The 17,621-nt window shown below is 47.7% G+C and overlaps 1 protein-coding gene across 1 annotated transcript in view; it reads left to right on the forward strand.

Moving 5' to 3' along the window:
* The first annotated feature begins 14,850 nt into the window (after positions 1 to 14,850).
* The window catches only part of LOC140394556 (uncharacterized), a 59,265-nt gene continuing 56,494 nt past the window's right edge, over positions 14,851 to 17,621 (forward strand). Inside the window, exons 1-3 of the mRNA XM_072481915.1 lie at positions 14,851 to 14,952; positions 15,051 to 15,204; positions 17,066 to 17,183. Of these exons, the coding sequence (XP_072338016.1) occupies positions 14,897 to 14,952; positions 15,051 to 15,204; positions 17,066 to 17,183 (328 nt within the window). The 5' untranslated portion in view covers positions 14,851 to 14,896. The remainder of the gene's footprint in view (positions 14,953 to 15,050; positions 15,205 to 17,065; positions 17,184 to 17,621) is intronic.

The raw sequence follows: 17,621 nt of genomic DNA on the forward strand, positions 1-17,621 counted from the left end.
TACAAGGGGGCATAACTATAAGGTTCATGGTGGAAGATATAGGAAGGATGTCAGAGGTAGGTTCTTTACTCAGAGAGTGGTTGGGGCGTGAAACCCACTCCCAGCTATGGTAGTGGAGTCGGACACTTTAGGAACTTTCAAGCGGTTATTGGATAGGCACATGGAGAGCACTAGAATGATTGGGAGTAGGTTGATTTGATCTCAGTTTCAGACTAGTTCAGCACAACATCGTGGGCCGAAGGGCCTGTACTGTGCTGTACAGTTCTATGTTCTATGTATGATCCCGGTGGACTTTTCACAATAATCCAATTGTCAATGATTATTACTAAAACAAGTATTTTATTCCAGAATTTATCAATCAATCGAATTGCAATTCACCAGCTTCTATGGTAGGATTTGAACTTTTCTAGACCATTAGTTTCAGTGTCTGGATTGCAAGATCATGCAACTGAGCACTCCCATCCAAACAATCCCACCCATTGTTACTTGTGGGATTTTTCTGTCTGAAAGTTGCCTGCTGCATATCTGTGCAAATCCAGTTACGCCCGTGCTTCAGCGATAACTGATTTCATCCGTGGTGATGCTAAATATTCCAGTCATGGAAACAGGGAAGGTTTGTGCTGCTGTTCTCTATCTGCTGGACACTGTGGATTGTTATATCTCTGGACACTGCGAAAGGACAAGATTGCAAACTGCAGTACCCGCCATCGTATCCAACAACCCACTCGCTTGAAATGCTCAAGTTGAGAAAAGGTCAGTGGCCTGAATTCAGCAGTTGCCAACAGAAGAAAAACTCCACATTTGCTGATAATCTTTAGGAATTAAAGTCACAGTCAAGAACTTTTGGTTTGGGAACTGGACCTTCTATATAAAATGTTGTGACTTGTACATTATAAACTTTGTCACAACACCCTGAGCTAGTGCATGGCCAATTACAGCCCCTCTTAATCGGGAGTCTCAACACAAGTGACATTAGATATATTAAATCCGAAGAGTCCTTGGTTGAGCCCAAAATTACAGTCGTCAGGTTTATAACTTTGAACAAAGACAAAGACAAATGCAGCACAGGAACAGGCCCTTCGGCCCTCCAAGGCTGTTCCGATCATGATACCAACCTTGGCCAAAACCCTCATCACTTCCTTGTGCCGTATCCCTCTATACCCATCCTATCCATGTATTTGTCGAGATGCCTTTTGAGCCCCGTTAATGTATCATCTTTCACAACCTCCCCTGGCAACGCGTTCCAGGCACTCACCACCCTCTGTGTAAAAAACCTGCCTCGCACAGCTCCTCTAAACTTTGCCCCACTGGCTTTATACCTATGCCCCCTGGTGACTGAGCCCTCTACCCTGGGAAAGAGTGCCCGCCCATCCACTCTACCCATGCCCCTCATACTTGCAAGTAATCTTTTATTAGGCACTGTATTATAATTAAACAGACAGAACATGTAACTGAATATCTACTATCCCTTTTCCCATATTCCCCTTCCTAATTCACCCCACTCTCTAGACACACACATACTGACAAACAAACTAGAGACGGAAGAATGGTCGAAAGGGAAATAAAATATTAATAACAATATAACGATTAGGATCTTTAGTTCACTAGGAAAGCTTCCAGTCAATGTCTTTCTGAACTAGGAAAGCTTCCAGTCAATGTCTTTCTGAAGTTCACGCTTTCGTTTTGGTACTTCTTCCTTCTAGACTTGTGATGTTTTTCTCTGGCATGTTTGTCTACTTTCGCTACAGACTCAGAATCATTCCAGCTTTGCAGGAAAGGATGTACCAGGCACTCACTGCTTTCAAAACAGAGAAGCAGTTATTTCACTTCAGCAAGCAGGAGACAGAGAGAGAAAGAGCGTTCCTTTCACTTCGAAGGACCAGATAAGTCTGTTCAGTTCTGTCAGAAAGCATCAAGCAGGAATCAATCACTCACGGTTATCAGGCAGAACACTGTCCCTGGCCAACTCACCGGTTGCCATTAAGCCAATCAAACTGACTCCCTCCAAAGCAAGTTCCTAAGATCCATTCAATGCCGAAATGTCTGGCTTCTCCCTTCCAAAGGGCACAATCTGGGAACCTGGGAAAACCTGGCAAGCAGCTGCTTCAACTTTGAATCATCTGCTAAAAGGCACATCCCGATTATGGATTCAACAATCAAAATAATTTTAAAAAAGAAATAGGAACAAAAGAAATAAATAGGAAGTATTCTTACAACTTTCAGGCACTAATTTAAGATTTTGCACACAAACAATAAGCCCTTTCTTTGGAAAATGAACTTTGAACTTGCACAAGTCACATGAGAAGGGTGGCATTTCATTGCTTGATTTTAATATAAGAGTGACAGCTGTTCTGAGAGACAAAGATCCATCAGAAAGCTATCCAACCAGCTGCAAGAGGATGAATCGGATAGGTTTGTCCCCTTTCGTAATTAAAAGCAGACTGAAGAACTCTGGGCAATCCCCATCAACCTCGCTAACTGAGCAGACACGGCATTTTGTTTCCATTCAAGACAACTGATTCGCTTTCCACATAACTACCAACTGATAATAACTTGATAACTCGTTGTCCCTTCTGCAATGTTTAACGTTTAGCTTGCTATTTCTTTCTCCATTTCATATCCATTACGTGCCTGACCCAACAAGGTGGAGGAATAGTTCAGAGCAGGGCATGGTAGGAAAACCTGTTCTTATGAAAGCTGTTTCTTTCATATGTTGGTAATTTATAGTTCCTGCATTTTGCAAACGTGGTTTTCCCCACGTTGAATTTTTAGACTTTCGGTGAGACAATGGTGCTAAATGTAGTGAGTCAACAGGTGAATGAAACAATGCATCAGGTTTAGCCTTTTGCGCCATTGAGACAATAACCTTTAATTCTTTAAGGTTGAGATAACCTCATTCAGTCCTGCAAGCAATCTCCTGTGGTTATCCTTGAAATGTTCTTGATATGCCTGGATCAAGACTTTGAAGTCATGCACACGTCAATGTTTTTCCATACCGTCCATTCCCTGGTTGGGCTCAGGGATCTGTTTCAGCAGTGATTGTGACTAGATTGACATTAACACAAGTTGCAATGCCCAAACATTTGTTCCCTATTTACTGTCATCTGTCATTTCCAAGGAGTTATTGTTGAAAGCTAGAGTTCTTCGTGCAGTCCCGACGGGCATACAAGATGCTATCAAACGTTCATTCTCTTCAAACGAACAATTTCAGAAAACTGCCCTAAAAGGACATAACTGCAGCCCTTCATGGACTATTGCCTCGTGCAATTTTGCAATTTAAGTCCAACCAATCTGGAGATCCAACTCGCTGTACACAGGCTCGGAGAGTCTGTCCCAATGAGGAGGTGCACCAATGTCACAGCTTTGATGTGAAAATAAATATTTTATTTGTTAATGAAACCGAATTAAGATGCAGGGAATTTAAAAGTCTTATATATATTTTTGGAATTTTATTAGAATATTGTTATCAGCAATCTCTCCGCATGGTGGTGAGGTCGTTGGCCATGTACAGTATCGATAAAATCTGCATTGACATCATACAAAATATGTTTTGTCTTTTTCTCTGTGTGTTCCAATATCTTCCCATTCAATACTCTTAGATACGTCTCAATAGGTGTGTCAATGTTAAACCTCTCCAAACGTTTTCTTGAATGTACAATTTAACGTAATCAAATATGTATCACTGATAAGAGGTATTAGAGTGAATAATTGTTCTTATAGTTTGTTCACTGGACAAGTTAGATTTTATAACATTGAGTGTAAATATTGAATTCTACAGTAACAATATTCTTAGGCGGGAATGACCCCTCCCCGCCCCTGCCCCGCCCACGGTGTACTTTCCAGTAGTGAGGGCGACTCGCTGTTGGTCGGCGGTCGAATCTCCTGGTTCCGCCAATGTTTTTTGACTGAACAGGGAGACCTCGTGCCACCTGTGCCTCCAATGGCACACCAGGAACCGCGGGGGTTTGGAAAAGAACACCTGCTGTCGGTGGACGTCTAGTCGACGGCCGCCCCGAACACCATTGCCTCGGGATCTTTCCTGGCGCCGATTGGGGACCTGTTTGGAATATCCCAGTCATCCGTGCATCCGTACATCCGTGCTGTTACGGACGCCCTCTATTCCAGGGCAGCTGACTTCATTATCTTCAGTCGGGACCTGGCTCACAAGGTTCCCGGGCAGCAGGGCTCACCGCCTCACTGGCATGTGCCAGGTCAAGGGGGTGATCGATGGGACACATGTCCAACGACGGGCACTGGTACATGAGGGGGTGTTTTTCATTGACAGGAAAGGATTCCACTCCCTGAACATGCAGTTGGTGTGTGACCAAGCCGAGGGGTGACATGCTGGAGGGAGAGGATGAATGCCAGGCCTCATCGGACAATAAGGAGATGGATGATGGCCAGTGGGACCGGGGCCTAGAACCAGAGCAGGCACAGGAGGCCATCCAACGTGCGCGCCAGGGAATCCGCACACGGGACAATTTCATTGTCTCCAGGTTCACCCACTAGGGGGCCTCGCCAACAGCAGCACACCCTCCCTGTCCCACCTGCCTATATATCCCCATAGCCACTCACACTCTCCCATGTCCCAGCTTCTCACACCCCCACCCATGCTCCCACATCACCCTCTGAGGTTCCTACTAGCATTACCAAAGGTCCCCATTCGGCACCTGGAAAGACCCTCTGGCAAAAAGGACAACAGACACCTTGATGGCCACCAGGAGCAGGTGACCTCCCCCATGTTCCCGCAGTTCCAGATGTGCCATGACCCGGCAGATGTGACATGTAGTCTCCCTGGTCAGCCGGAGTCTTCAGCGGCACACCCGTGCTGGCAGGTCTTCTTGGGACAGGCGCTGCCGGTGTACACAAGGCCTGATGCAACACCTTCTTCCCACCTCCTCCTCGGCCTGTTGGGCGGCCGGCTCTCCATCCTCACCAGCTGACTCCTGCTCCTCTGGGGCAGGCTCTGGTTCTGCAGGGCCTTCCCTGGAGCAGCTCCTGCCCGTGCAGCCTCAATGCGTCCGCCAAGGCTGCGGCAGCCAGGCAAATGCCAACGACTCCTGGTTCAACACCAAAGTTCATCTTCTGCAGGTGGTGAAGGGCAGACATGTTAGCATGGTGAATACTCAGCCCCAATCAGGCCCAATGGGCTGAACTGTGGCCCTGTTCCGCACTGCAGGCTCTGTTCCCGCATGTCCCCCACCAACTCTTCCCATTTGCACCCTACCCCGGACATTGCCCCCGATATTTTGCCTTCTGCTCTGTATCCCTGGTTCCGTTGGTGCCTGACACTGAAGAGCCACTAACCCCACCATACATCCCTGCCAGCAGGGGTACTGCTGACTGCTGCTACCCATGCCAGTGGTATGCTCTGCGGCCCCTGCGCCCTTCTGTGAGGTAGACTGTGGGGGTTCGCCTTGGATGGGCCATGTGATATTCTGCCAGTGGGCTAGTACCTGGATGTTGGGGGTCATTTGGGCGCAGTGAGCCACTGACCTACGCCGTGCTTGGTGGCATGCATGTGGGCAGGACCCACAGGTGGGGTTCAGCCGGGAGGGGCGGAGGGGGTGGGCACCTGTTGGGACTGTAGCAGGTCCCGGCGGGACCTGCCAGGTAAGTTCCCTGGGGCGGTGTCCTGTGGATCCTATGTGCGGGCACGGGTTGCCTGCGGGCAGGTTGAATGGCGGCATGGGTGCAGTGGTTAGGCAGGGTTTGGTAACAGCCGGGGATGTGCCAACTGATGGTGTCACTGGCAGGACGTCAGCCCTGCCAGGTACATTGTGCCATGTGGATGTCGGCAGTCAGCCAGTCGAGGCTTCATGGCCCCCCTGTTGCTCCTGCAGTGGGGCAATGCCTCGGATTGGTACACTGAGGTGCGCCAGCACTTGGTGGGCCAAGGACTGCGCTGGACCACGCCTACCCTTTGATGGGTTGGCTGGGGCAGTCAGCGGGGTGCAGAGCCAGATGCTGCCTTGTGGGCCGCAGTACTGGCGGTCCGTGCCTGGGCACCGCAACCCCACGACCCATTGCCTGGTCGCTTCTGCTACTTCCCCCAACCCAGGGAGACCTAACTGCCGTCTCTTTCAGCATCCATGGTGCCCGTTACCGGATTTTAAATACCACAGGTGAACTGCGTCATCATCACTTTCGCCTGTCAGACATGCTGCATTATGGGAGGCCGGAGACTATTGTGTTGGGCCCGTTAATGAGATGTTAATGAATGCTGCTGTACATTTCTCATGCCCTCGCCAGCACGCAGTGTGGAACGCATGCCCGCTGCTATCGATGTGCCGGACCTGGCATGCCGTTCCGTTGGGCGCCCGGCACCGACCTCCATGTTCGGCTGACGCCCGATTATCCAGCTCGTCGCGATTCTGGCGTCGCTGGGCGGAGAACCCCGCAAACAATGTTTCCGCCTCAACTGCTCTCTGTGGTCGCAAATTCCACAGGTTCACAACCCTCTGGGCGGAGAAATTTCTCCCCATCGCAGTTCTGAATGATCTACCCCATGTCCCCAGACTGTAACCCTGGTTCTGGATTCCATCGGGAACATCCTTCCTGCATCTACCCTGTCTAGTCCTGTTGAAATGAAAATGAAATGAAAATCGCTTATTGTCACAAGTAGGCTTCAAATGAAGTTACTGTGAAAAGCCCCTAGTCGCCACATTCCGGCGCCTGTTCAGGGAGGCTGGTATGGGAATTGCTGGCCTGCCTTGGTCTGCTTTCAAAGCCAGCGATTTAGCCCTGTGCTATACCAGTCCTGTTAGAATTTTATAAGAATCACTGAAATCCCCCCTCATTCTTCTGAACTCCAGCCAATAGAATCCTAACCTACTCAATATCGCCACATATGTCCACCCTGCTGTCCCAGAAATCAGTCTGTTAAATCTTCTCTGCACTCTCTCTAGATCAAGTAAGAAGTCTGACAACACCAGGTTAAAATCCAACAGGTTCGTTTTGAATCACCAGGACCTGTAAAGACTTAAATACCTGCAAAGACTCGCATTCAAAGCATTGTCTTGCATCATTGAATTTGTCTATATATATGTTTCTGAAACCTACCTCTTCATCTACCCGAGGAAGGAGCTGAGCTCCGAAAGCTAGTGATTCGAAACAAACCTGTTGAACTCCAACCTGGTGTTGTAAGAAGCACAGTGGGCTAAACAGCTGGCTTGCAATGCAGAACAATGCCAGCAGCGCGGTTTCAATTCCCATACCGGCCTCCCCGAACAGGCGCCGGAATGTGGTGACTAGGGGCTTTTCACAGTAACTTCATTGAAGCCTACTTGTGACAATAAGCGATTATTATATTATTATTATAAGACTTCTTACTGTGCCCACCCCAGTCCAACGCCGGCATCTCCACATCATCTCTAGGTCAAGAACGCCCTCCCTCAGATAAGGAGGCCAAAACTTCCCACAATATCCCAAGGCCCTGCATATTCGCATCAATAGATCCCTGTCCTGTACTCGAATCTTCTCGCTATGAACACGCCACGTGCTTACTTACTTTCAGCAGCTGATGCACACAGGTCTCGGTGCACATTCCCCTCTCTCAATTTATAGCCATTCAGATAATAATCTGCCTTCCTGTTTTTGCTGCCAAGTGCATAACCTCACATTTATTCACATTATATTGCATCGGCCATGCATTAGCCCACTCGCTCACCTTGCCCGATTCACACTGAAAGAACTGTATCCTCCTCACAGCTCACCCTCCCACCCAGCCTTGTGTCTTCTGCAAATTTTGAGATATTACATTCAGTTCTGTCACCTAAAGCATCAAGGACACACAGACAAAGAGGAGCCACAGGCAGGCACAACGCCCCCTGAGGTTGTGGTTGAGCCCTGTGGTTCGCATCTTTATGATGGTACGAATTCTGTTGGCTGCAGGATGCACAGATCTTTTGTACCCTCTTCAAAATGTAACTGCATTTGCAGCACATGGATACCCAGCCGATATTGAACAGTGCAATAGTGAGCCCTGGAAAAGCAAGGAAACCCCGGAAGCCAAATAAAACAGAGACACTTCCTTCAAAACTTAATTGGGTAGTTGGGCTGGCGCAAAATGCCAGTAAACCATTTAAACACCACAAGCTCAAGGCAAAGAACACCCTGCACATCGAAGACGTGAAACAGCAAAATCAGCCAACAGACTGATACAGATTTTTTTATAATACTGAATGCTTTAAAGAAAATTTGCATGTATACAATTTGACCCATTTTAAAAATGTCATAGGCGGATTCTCCGCTCCCCCCCCCCCCCCCAACGGCCGGGTCGGAGAGTCCCCGGGGGGCAGCGCGAATCCCGCCCCGAGGCTGGCTGCCGTATTCTCCGTTGCCATTCCTCGGGCGGGGGCGGGCATCACGCCACGCTGGTCGGGGACCGTTGGCAGCGGGCCCCCCCCCCAGGCAATTCTCTGGGCCCCGATGGGCTGAGTGCCATCTGCTTTTGGCCATTCCCGCCGGCGTGCATCACTCAGCTCTCGTACCGGCGGGACCTGCCAGGTAAGTTCCCTGGGGCGGTCGGGGGGCGCGGGGGGTTGGCGCGGGGGGGGGGGGGGGATCAGACCCCATGGGGGCCCACCACGGTGGACTGGCCTGCGATCGGGGCCCACCGATCTGCGGGCGGGCCCGTGCTGTAGGGGCACTCCTTCCGCGCCGGCCCCTGTAGGGCTCCACTCAGGACCGGCACCGGTTCCCCGATTTTCCAGGCCCCAAAAGGCGGCGTACTCGGAGAGTACACTGCGCAGCATATCCCCTACCTGCAGCCATTGCTGGAGGCCCGCCCCGTCAATCTCCACCCCCAACCAGCTGAGGTCCCGACGGCGTGGATCTAACACGGTCCGGCCGGTCGGGATACTAGCGTGGCGGCTGCACACTCAGTCCGCGGCTGCCCTGGTCGGGGGCGGGCTGATCGGAGGGCAGGGGAGTCCTTATATGCGGCCGGGCAGTTTTGGGTGGGCGGTCAGAGTCGGGCGCGCGGCCGATCGGGGGCACTATGTTTAAGGTCCAGCTCCGCGGTCTGAGTCCGCAGTGGAGCACGATGCGGACTGCTGGAAGTCGCCTCTGTGCACATGCGCGGCCCCTGACCCGGGAGTGTGGGGGCCCGCAACTGCAGCAAAAGCTGTTGGTTTACGCTGATTCACTGCTAGCCCCCTGCAGGGCTAGGAATATGTGGTCCTTTCACGCAGGTTTTCTGTCATAAAACTCCACAATTTCTACGACGGCGTGGGGACATTGGCCCCAAAACAGAGAACCCAGCCCCAGGTGTGCAGCAGAACGTGGATAGCAGGCATAGATTCCAGTCACACATCGAGTAGCTCCTTAGTCAATAGTAATTAATACTAGTTAATTATAATTATTTGTATTTAGCCATAGTATCTGTGGTAGTATGTATTAGGGGTCATGTGGGACTGGAAGCCCTAATGTCATTGGCTGACAGATCCCGGGTCCTGGTTGGCCGTTGACCTCTAGCTCCGCCCTGAAGGCGGAGTATAAGAAGCCGGAGTCCTCCCCCGCAGGCCATTCTACTATCGAGCTGCGGGGGAACAGACACGCTTAATAAAGCCTCATCGACTTCACTCTATTCGTCTCACGGAGTCTTTGTGCGCTACAGTATCCAACTGTACTTATCATTCACATCGTAGAAACCTTTATAGTATTTGGTTAGTTAACAAATAGTTTTGTTCTTGAACAAAGCATTGCGTTCTCTAATTGATTCAACCACAAAGACATCGCTATCCATGAACATAGAAAACATTCCAGAGGTCACATTCAAGTCAGCCATAACCGCATTGAATTGTGACGCAAACACATCTCCCAAGTTGTATTTTGCTTTCTGTACATTGATTTAAATGTGAGTTATATTTCCTACTTTTTACTTCCTGCATTGCTGTCTGTGACAATGCTTCAATCAGATTGGACGATCAGCCTGCCTGCCCTGTTTCTGGATGCCATACATCCCCTGTGGAAGGTTCAAACTGACTTTGGGAAACAGGAAATCTTTGTTCTGGGACTGATCTATGTGGATAACTTTTATTAAGGACACAGAGAAAGCTGTCCCATTGCTACTGAAATTATGGGCTATCGTTTCTCAGAATCTTGGGAAACATCGTTGACCATTTTAGGATATGTAGAGCAGGGTCACTAAAGTTCAATCTGAAATAGATCCAACATCTTAAACAACGGGGACTTGTATTAGAATTATTCTGAGACATAAATAGAACCAGAGTGAAACTTCATTCTGGGTGGCACAGGAGGAAATTGGTTAGCACTGTTGCTTCACAGCGGCAGGGACCAGAGTTTGATTCCAGTCTTGGTTCACTGTTTGTGCGGGGTCAGTACATCCTCCCCTTGTCTGCCTGAGTTTCCTCCGGGTGCTCCGGTTTCCTCCCACAAGTCCCGAAAGACGTGCTTGTTAGGTGAATTGGACATTCTGAATTCTCCCTCAGTGTTCCTGAACAGGTGCCGGAGTGTGGCGACTAGGGGATTTTCACAGTAACTCCATTGCAGTGTTAATGTAAGCCTACTTGTGACACTAATAAAGCTTATTATTATTAGTATTATGAACAGCCAAGTTCATTCTCTTTCATCATTAAAACCAGACTGAAGAACCCTGGGAAATCCCCATCCACCTCGCTAACATTTTGTCTCTGTTTTCCTACTCCTCATGTCTTTGGTTGAACTTATTTTGGTTGCAATTGGTCACCTTGTATTATTCTGTTGCCCAAAAACCTCGAGAAGGTTTTTCTTTCCATTCAAGACAACTGATTGGGCAGCACGGTAGCATTGTGGATAGCACAATTGCTTCACAGCTCCAGGGTCCCAGGTTCGATTCCGGCTTGGGTCACTGTCTGTGCGGAGTCTGCACATCCTCCCCGTGTGTGCGTGGGTTTCCTCTGGGTGCTCCGGTTTCCTCCCACAGTCCAAAGATGTGCAGGTTAGGTGGATTGGCCGTGATAAATTGCCCTTAGTGTCCAAAATTGCCCTTAGTGTTGGGTGGAGTTACTGGGTTATGGGGATAGGGTGGAGGTGTTGACCTTGGGTAGGGTGCTCTTTCTAAGAGCCGGTGCAGACTTGATGGGCCGAATGGCCTCCTTCTGCACTGTACATTCTATGATAATCTATGATTCGCTTTCCACATAACTGCCAAATTATAACAACTTGATAACTTGTTGTTCCTTCTGCAATGTATAACGTTTAACTTACTATTTATCGCTCCAGTTCATATCCATTACGTGCCTGACCCAACAAGGCAGAGGAATAGTTCAGAGCAGGGTATGGTGGGAGAACCTGTTCTTATGAAAGCTGTTTCTTTCATATGTTGGTAATTTATAGGTCCTACATTTCGCAAACTTTGGATGGGATTCGCTGTCCCGCCAGCCCACGTCATCGGGAAAAGCCTGAGTGTGGGGGTGCTGCCGACGCAACAGAGAATCCCACCACCGGAGAATCCACCCCTTTGTTTTCCCCAAGTTAGATTGTTGCACTTTCTGTGAGTCAGTGGTGCTAAATGTAGTGAGACAACAGGTGAACGAAACAATGCATCAGGTTTAGCCTGTTGCACCATTGAGACAATAACCTTTAATTCTTTAAGGTTGAGATAACCTCTTTCAGTCCTGCAAGCAATCTCCTGTGCAATTACCACGTGGTGTGTTAACCTTGAAATGTTCTTGAAATGCCTGGATCAAGACATTGGAGTCATGCGCACGTCAATGTTTTTCTGTACCGTCCAGTCCCTGGTTGTGCGCAAAGGTCATGGGCGGGATTCTCTGTCTGCCGACGCCGGATTGGGAAATGTGCTTGTGCGGAGAGTTGGTGTAGATGGCAAAATCGTGGCGGGCGCCGGTTTCACGTGAAATCGCAATTTTCCAGTACCTCGACAGCAGCGTCAATGCACAACAGTAAACGCCGTTGGCGTATCATTAGCTGACCTGATGCACCGCTCAATAACAGCCCGGGTGGCCACATGGGCCTTGCTGTATCGGGTCTCCACTTCGCTCTCTGGCCTCCGCACTGGCGTCATTAGCCAGGTCCTCAGCGGGTACCCTTTTCCCCCAAGATCCAGCCGACCATCCTGGGGTGCTCCTCAAAGAGGCCAGGGACGTCTGATTGCCCCAAGATGTAGCTGCCATGTCCCTCCATTCCTCCATTGATTCCACCGCCCTCCCCCATGCCCAGAGCTCCCCCAGCCCACACACTCCTGGTTGCAGCGGGCCCCCTCAATGGATCCCAAATCCTGTACCTCGCCCATAGCTCCACCTGGAACGAGCGCTGGGCCCCAGGGCTGTGGACATGTCCCCGGCGCTGTGTCCCATCCCCTGGGTGTTTGGATGTTGGCTGCTACGAGTGCGGTGTTGCTTCCTGCAGTATTCAGGCATCATGATCTGATTGGGATGCTGGACAATGACTTCCACATGCAACATGACCCGCCCACCCACGGGAATCCACTTGGGTTGTGTGACGTGCTCACTCAACCATGATTGCCAATTTCCTATTCGCGATAGCCTTCAGCCGCACAGCCAGAAATCCCAGATTTGCCTATGGGAACGGGCCGGTTGCTTCGCAAACTGTTGGACGCCTGGTGTGGTTCTCATTTCCGGCCTCTCCCGGTGTTCACCAGCCTCGTGACGCTCGAACAAGAGCGAAATAGGGCCGGAAGCTCGCACCCTCTCTCTCCTGCTTGCTGAAGGGAAATAATTGCTCTATTGTTCTGAAAGCAGTGAGTGCCTGGCACATCCTTTCCTGCAAAGCTGAAACGATTCCGAGTTTGCAGAAAAAGTAGATAAACTTGCCAGACAAAACCATCACAAGGCTGGAAAGAAGAAGTACCAAAACAAAAGTGTGAACTTCAGAAAGACATTGACTGGACGTAATCCCAGTGAACCAAAGATCCTAATCGTTATTTTGTTAATAATATTTTATTTCCCTTCTGACCATTCTTCCCCCTCTAATTTGTTTGTCAGTGTGTGTGTGTCTAGAGAGTGGGGTGAATTAGGAAGGGGAATATGGGAAAGGGATAGTAGATATTCAGTTACATTTTCTGTCAGTTTAATTATAATACAGTGCCTAATAAAAGGTTACTTGTGTGCCGGTGACTGTAGTTGTTCGGCTCAACCCAGGACCCTGGATATTTAATATATCTAATTTCACCTGTGCTGCGACTACATATTAAGAGGGGTTGTAATTGGCCAAGCACTAGCCCAGGGTATTATGACAAAGTTTATAATGTACTAGTACCTGTCGCAACATTTTATATAGAAGGTCCAGTTCCCAAACCAAAAGTTCTTGACTGTGACTTTAATTCCTAAAGATTATCAGCAAATGTGGAGTTTTTCTTCTGTCGGCAACTGCTGAATTCAGGCCACTGACCTTTTCTCAACTTGAGCATTTCAAGCGAGTGGGTTGTTGGATACGATGGCGGGTACTGCAGTTTGCAATCTTGTCCTTTCGCAGTGTCCAGAGATATAACAATCCACAGTGTCCAGCAGATAGGGAACAGCAGCACGAACCTTCCCTGTTTCCATGACTGGAATAACTAGCATCATCACGGATTAAATCAGTTATCGCTGAAGCACGGGCACAACTGGGTTTGCACAGATATGCAGCAGGCTGCTTTCAGACAGAAAAATCCCACAAGTAACAATGGGTGGGATTGTTTGGATGGGAGTGCTCAGTTGCATGATCTTACAATCCAGACACTGAAACTAATGGTCCAGTGTCATGGCTTCAAATCCTACAATAGAAGCGGTTGAATTGAAATTCGATTGATTGATAAATCTGGAATAAATGCTTGTTTTAGTAATAATCATTGACAATTGGATTATTGTGAAAAGTCCACCGGGATCACTAATGTCCTTCACGGGCAGGAATCTACCACCCTTACCCAGTCTGGCCTACATGTGACTCCAGACCCAGGGCAATGTTGCCGACTTCCAGTTGTCCTCTGAAATGGCCAAGCAAACCATTCAGTTGCATCATCCCACAGCAGAGAAGGTGATAGGTTATCATGGGCAATAAGGGATAAATGATAGAGCGGCCAGAAACACTCACATCCCAAGAACAATTTGAAAAAGCTCGTTTGCTGGGTTTGGTTGAGGGGGTGAATATTGGGTCGATCATTTGGTAAATCCCTCTGGTCTGACCTCATAAAGTTTACTTGAACAGGCAGAAGGTCCATATTTTAACGTGGCCATTTACCCGGAAGCTGAGATCACATGTTTCAAGTCCTGGGCTGGGGCTTTCCAAACTAGAATGCCATGACTCTAAAGTAACATTTCTACCACTAGACCAAGATCTACAGAAGAGTGTATTTCGAAATGTCACATGGAAAATGTATCTTTCTGGAGTCAAATGACTTTTCGAACTGAGCAGAGCGTCACTCTTGCAGCTGATGATGTCAATTAATACCCCTCAATTAAAGTAAAAGAAAGTCGGACCCTCCAGGAAATTCACCATCGGACAGGCTTCAACCTCCAAAGTTGCTATCTCGTTAACGGTTATACTGGCACGAAACCAGTTAACGTATTCTCTGGCGCACTTGTGACATTGATATTTTGTGATTCTGATATGATTGTTTTTAGCCCAATTTGCAGGTATATTTATGATTGTTTTATCAGTCACAAGGTTTTAATTATACAACACTTAACATTATTTGTTACAATCCAAATGCTCTCAATTACTGACTACGTAAGTTGAAGATTGTCCTTAATGAAAGAGATTACACTTGAGATAAACTAATCACGAGTACATTAACATTTCCATCTCATGTTGAATGATCGTATCTGAGTCCTCGTGACAATGGAATGGTTTGCTCAGAGTGGCTATAAATACTGCAGCTCAGACCCCAAAACTTCAGATTCTGAAGAGTCCCTGAACCAACCCAACTGGCAAGATGAAGTGGCTGATCATCACCCTCGCTTGCATTCAGCTCTCTGAATGCCTGTTCAGGTAAGAAATCATCACAGGGCAAGAGAGGGGAAAAATAATTTGTTATCAAGGAATAGGAAAAGCGGATGAAATTTCTAACTTTCTTTATTTCTTTGCAGAATGCCCCTGTTTAAGGGCAAATCTGCTCGGGATGTTCTTCAGGAGAAAGGCTTGCTGGAAGACTTCCTGGAGAAACACCCATATCGTCCCTGCTCAAAGTTTGAAGGACCCTCATCCCTGGCTACAAATGAACCAATGACTAACTACATGGATGTAAGTAACCTGTCAGTTTTCCAAACCAAAAGGTAAAACTACATCTTAACTCGCCTTCATTAAACCATCCGCTCGTATTTCATGTTATTCCAGAACCAATTGTTAGTTCAGGATAATAAATTCAGTAGCATGGAAAACTGGGCTGGTGTATCATATGTTGTAATCTTTAACTTGCAATAACTTACACAGCTAGTGATTGTGGATGGAATTCAGTTGTTCTAGCTTGGGCTATTGATGGGTGCTGAGAGTCACTTGGACAAATATGGATTAAGTAAGGAAAGTTGACAAGGAATTGTTCCAGAGAAATCATGTGAAATGGGATGGCACAGTGCTGCAGTGAATAGCATTGCTGCCTCATGGCGCTGTGGACCTGGGGTTCGATCCCAGCTCCGGGTCACTGTCTGTGCAGAGTTTGCACATCCTCCCCGTGGAGTCGTTCCCAAAACCCAAAGATTTTCAAGGTAGGGTGTTTGGGCACGCTAAATTGCTCATTAATTGGGAAATCTTTTGTTAAACATCACGTGAAAGACATTTGATTACATTGTTTGATGAGGTAAATGTACGGGGTTGATCAGGGTAATGTGGCTGATGCGGTATTCATGGACTTCCAAAAGGCATCTGCTAAAATGTCACGTTACAGGATTGTCAGCAAAGCTGAAGCCCGTGGAATAAAAGGGTCAGTGGCAGCAAGGATACAATGATGGCTGACTGACTGGTAACAGGGAGCACTGGCCAATGGTCATTCTCTAGACTGGAGGACAGTGTCTGAGTGTTTGCACCATGAGTCGGTTTTAGCTTCATGGCTTTTCTTGATCTAGCTTAATGACTTGGGTGTGGCAGAGAACAATTTCAAAATCTGCAGGCACCACAAAATTTGGAAGTATTGCAAGCTGTGAGAATATCAGTGAGAATCATCAAGGTGACATAGAAAGGTTTGTGTCTTAGGCGAACACGCGGCAGATCAAGTTTTAATGTAACAGGTGTGGACTTTATGAATAGGGGCGTAGAGGATAAGGCAAGGGAATTGTAATAAATCTTTACAAAATACTGATTCGGCATCAACTGTCGCATTGTGTCCAATTCTGGGCACCACAATTTAGAAAGAGGTGTTTAAGAGCATAATTTAGAGCGGGGTTCCAAATCTTGAGGGGCCTGGACAGAATAGATAGAGAAAAACTGCTCCCATCGGCAGAATTTGCAAGGACGAGTGGTCACTAACTTCAGGTGATTGGCAAAAGAGCCAATTGTAACATGCAGGAAAACCATTTGTACACAGCAAGTGGATAGGATGAGGAATGTGCTGACTGAAAGGCTGGAGATTTCTGAGCCAATTGCAGCTTCGAAAAGAAAGTTGGGCAGTTATCACAGGAGAACATATTTTCAGGGCTCGGGTGACGTGGGACCAGCTCGGTTGCTGTTGCAGAGAGCCAGGAGGTCACGATGGGTCAAATGGCTTCCTCTGTGCTGCAACCATTCTTTGATTCTATGAAAAACTGGTGATTACATCAGTGAATGGTTTAGACCAGCAGTTGAATGTTCTGATTCATCGTGAGAAGTTCCTGGTGATTTCCCCGCGATCCACTCACTGGCAGCTGCTTGCCTCACAAATGATGAGGGTTTACAGAGGGCCAATGTTTCTGGGTACCCCAAATGAGCAAAGCTTATGGGTGGATTTGTGACAACGCTGGCAATGCTGTTAGCACCAGTTGGAGTTGAGATGAAACATATCATGTGATTGGAAAAGGAGGGTTAGGGAGATTGAGATTTTCCAATGGATCTTGAGGAAACTAAGCCTAATAACACCTGATGCACTGATACATTTCCAGTTGATGTATTTTGGACTTTTCCTTTTTTCTGACAGGTGTCATACTACGGAAGAATCAGCATTGGGAGCCCACCACAGAGTTTCACTGTCATCTTTGACACTGGCTCATCCAACCTTTGGGTCCCATCAACTTCCTGCTATGCAGCATCATGCAGTAAGTATACATTACCCTGCTCTTCACCATGCTTCCCTCTGTGACATTTCTTCTCGCAAATATTAGTTGGTATTTTAAAGAAATTTGGACATTCTGAATTCTCCCACTCTGTACCCAAACAGGCGCTGGAATGTGGTGACGAGGGTCTTTTCACAGTAACTTCATAGCGATGTAAGCCTACTTGTGACAATAAAAGATTATTATTATTATTATGTTACGGAATAGGGAGGAAGTCATTTTCCCAGAATAATCACAGTTGAAAAGCATGTTGTGTAAGATTGGGTGAAACTAGAATTTCGCTCTGAGTTTGGAGAGAATTGAAACAGAGCTTTGATTTCTCCGACCTTTTCGCTGTGGTTCTTTGTCTTCCTCGGGATATGGGTAAATCTTCAGATGAATTTACCATAAACCAAATGAGCATCAGTGTAAAATAATATC

The sequence above is a fragment of the Scyliorhinus torazame genome, chromosome 17, assembly GCF_047496885.1.
Source record: "Scyliorhinus torazame isolate Kashiwa2021f chromosome 17, sScyTor2.1, whole genome shotgun sequence".
Classification (NCBI taxonomy): Eukaryota; Metazoa; Chordata; class Chondrichthyes; order Carcharhiniformes; family Scyliorhinidae; genus Scyliorhinus; species Scyliorhinus torazame.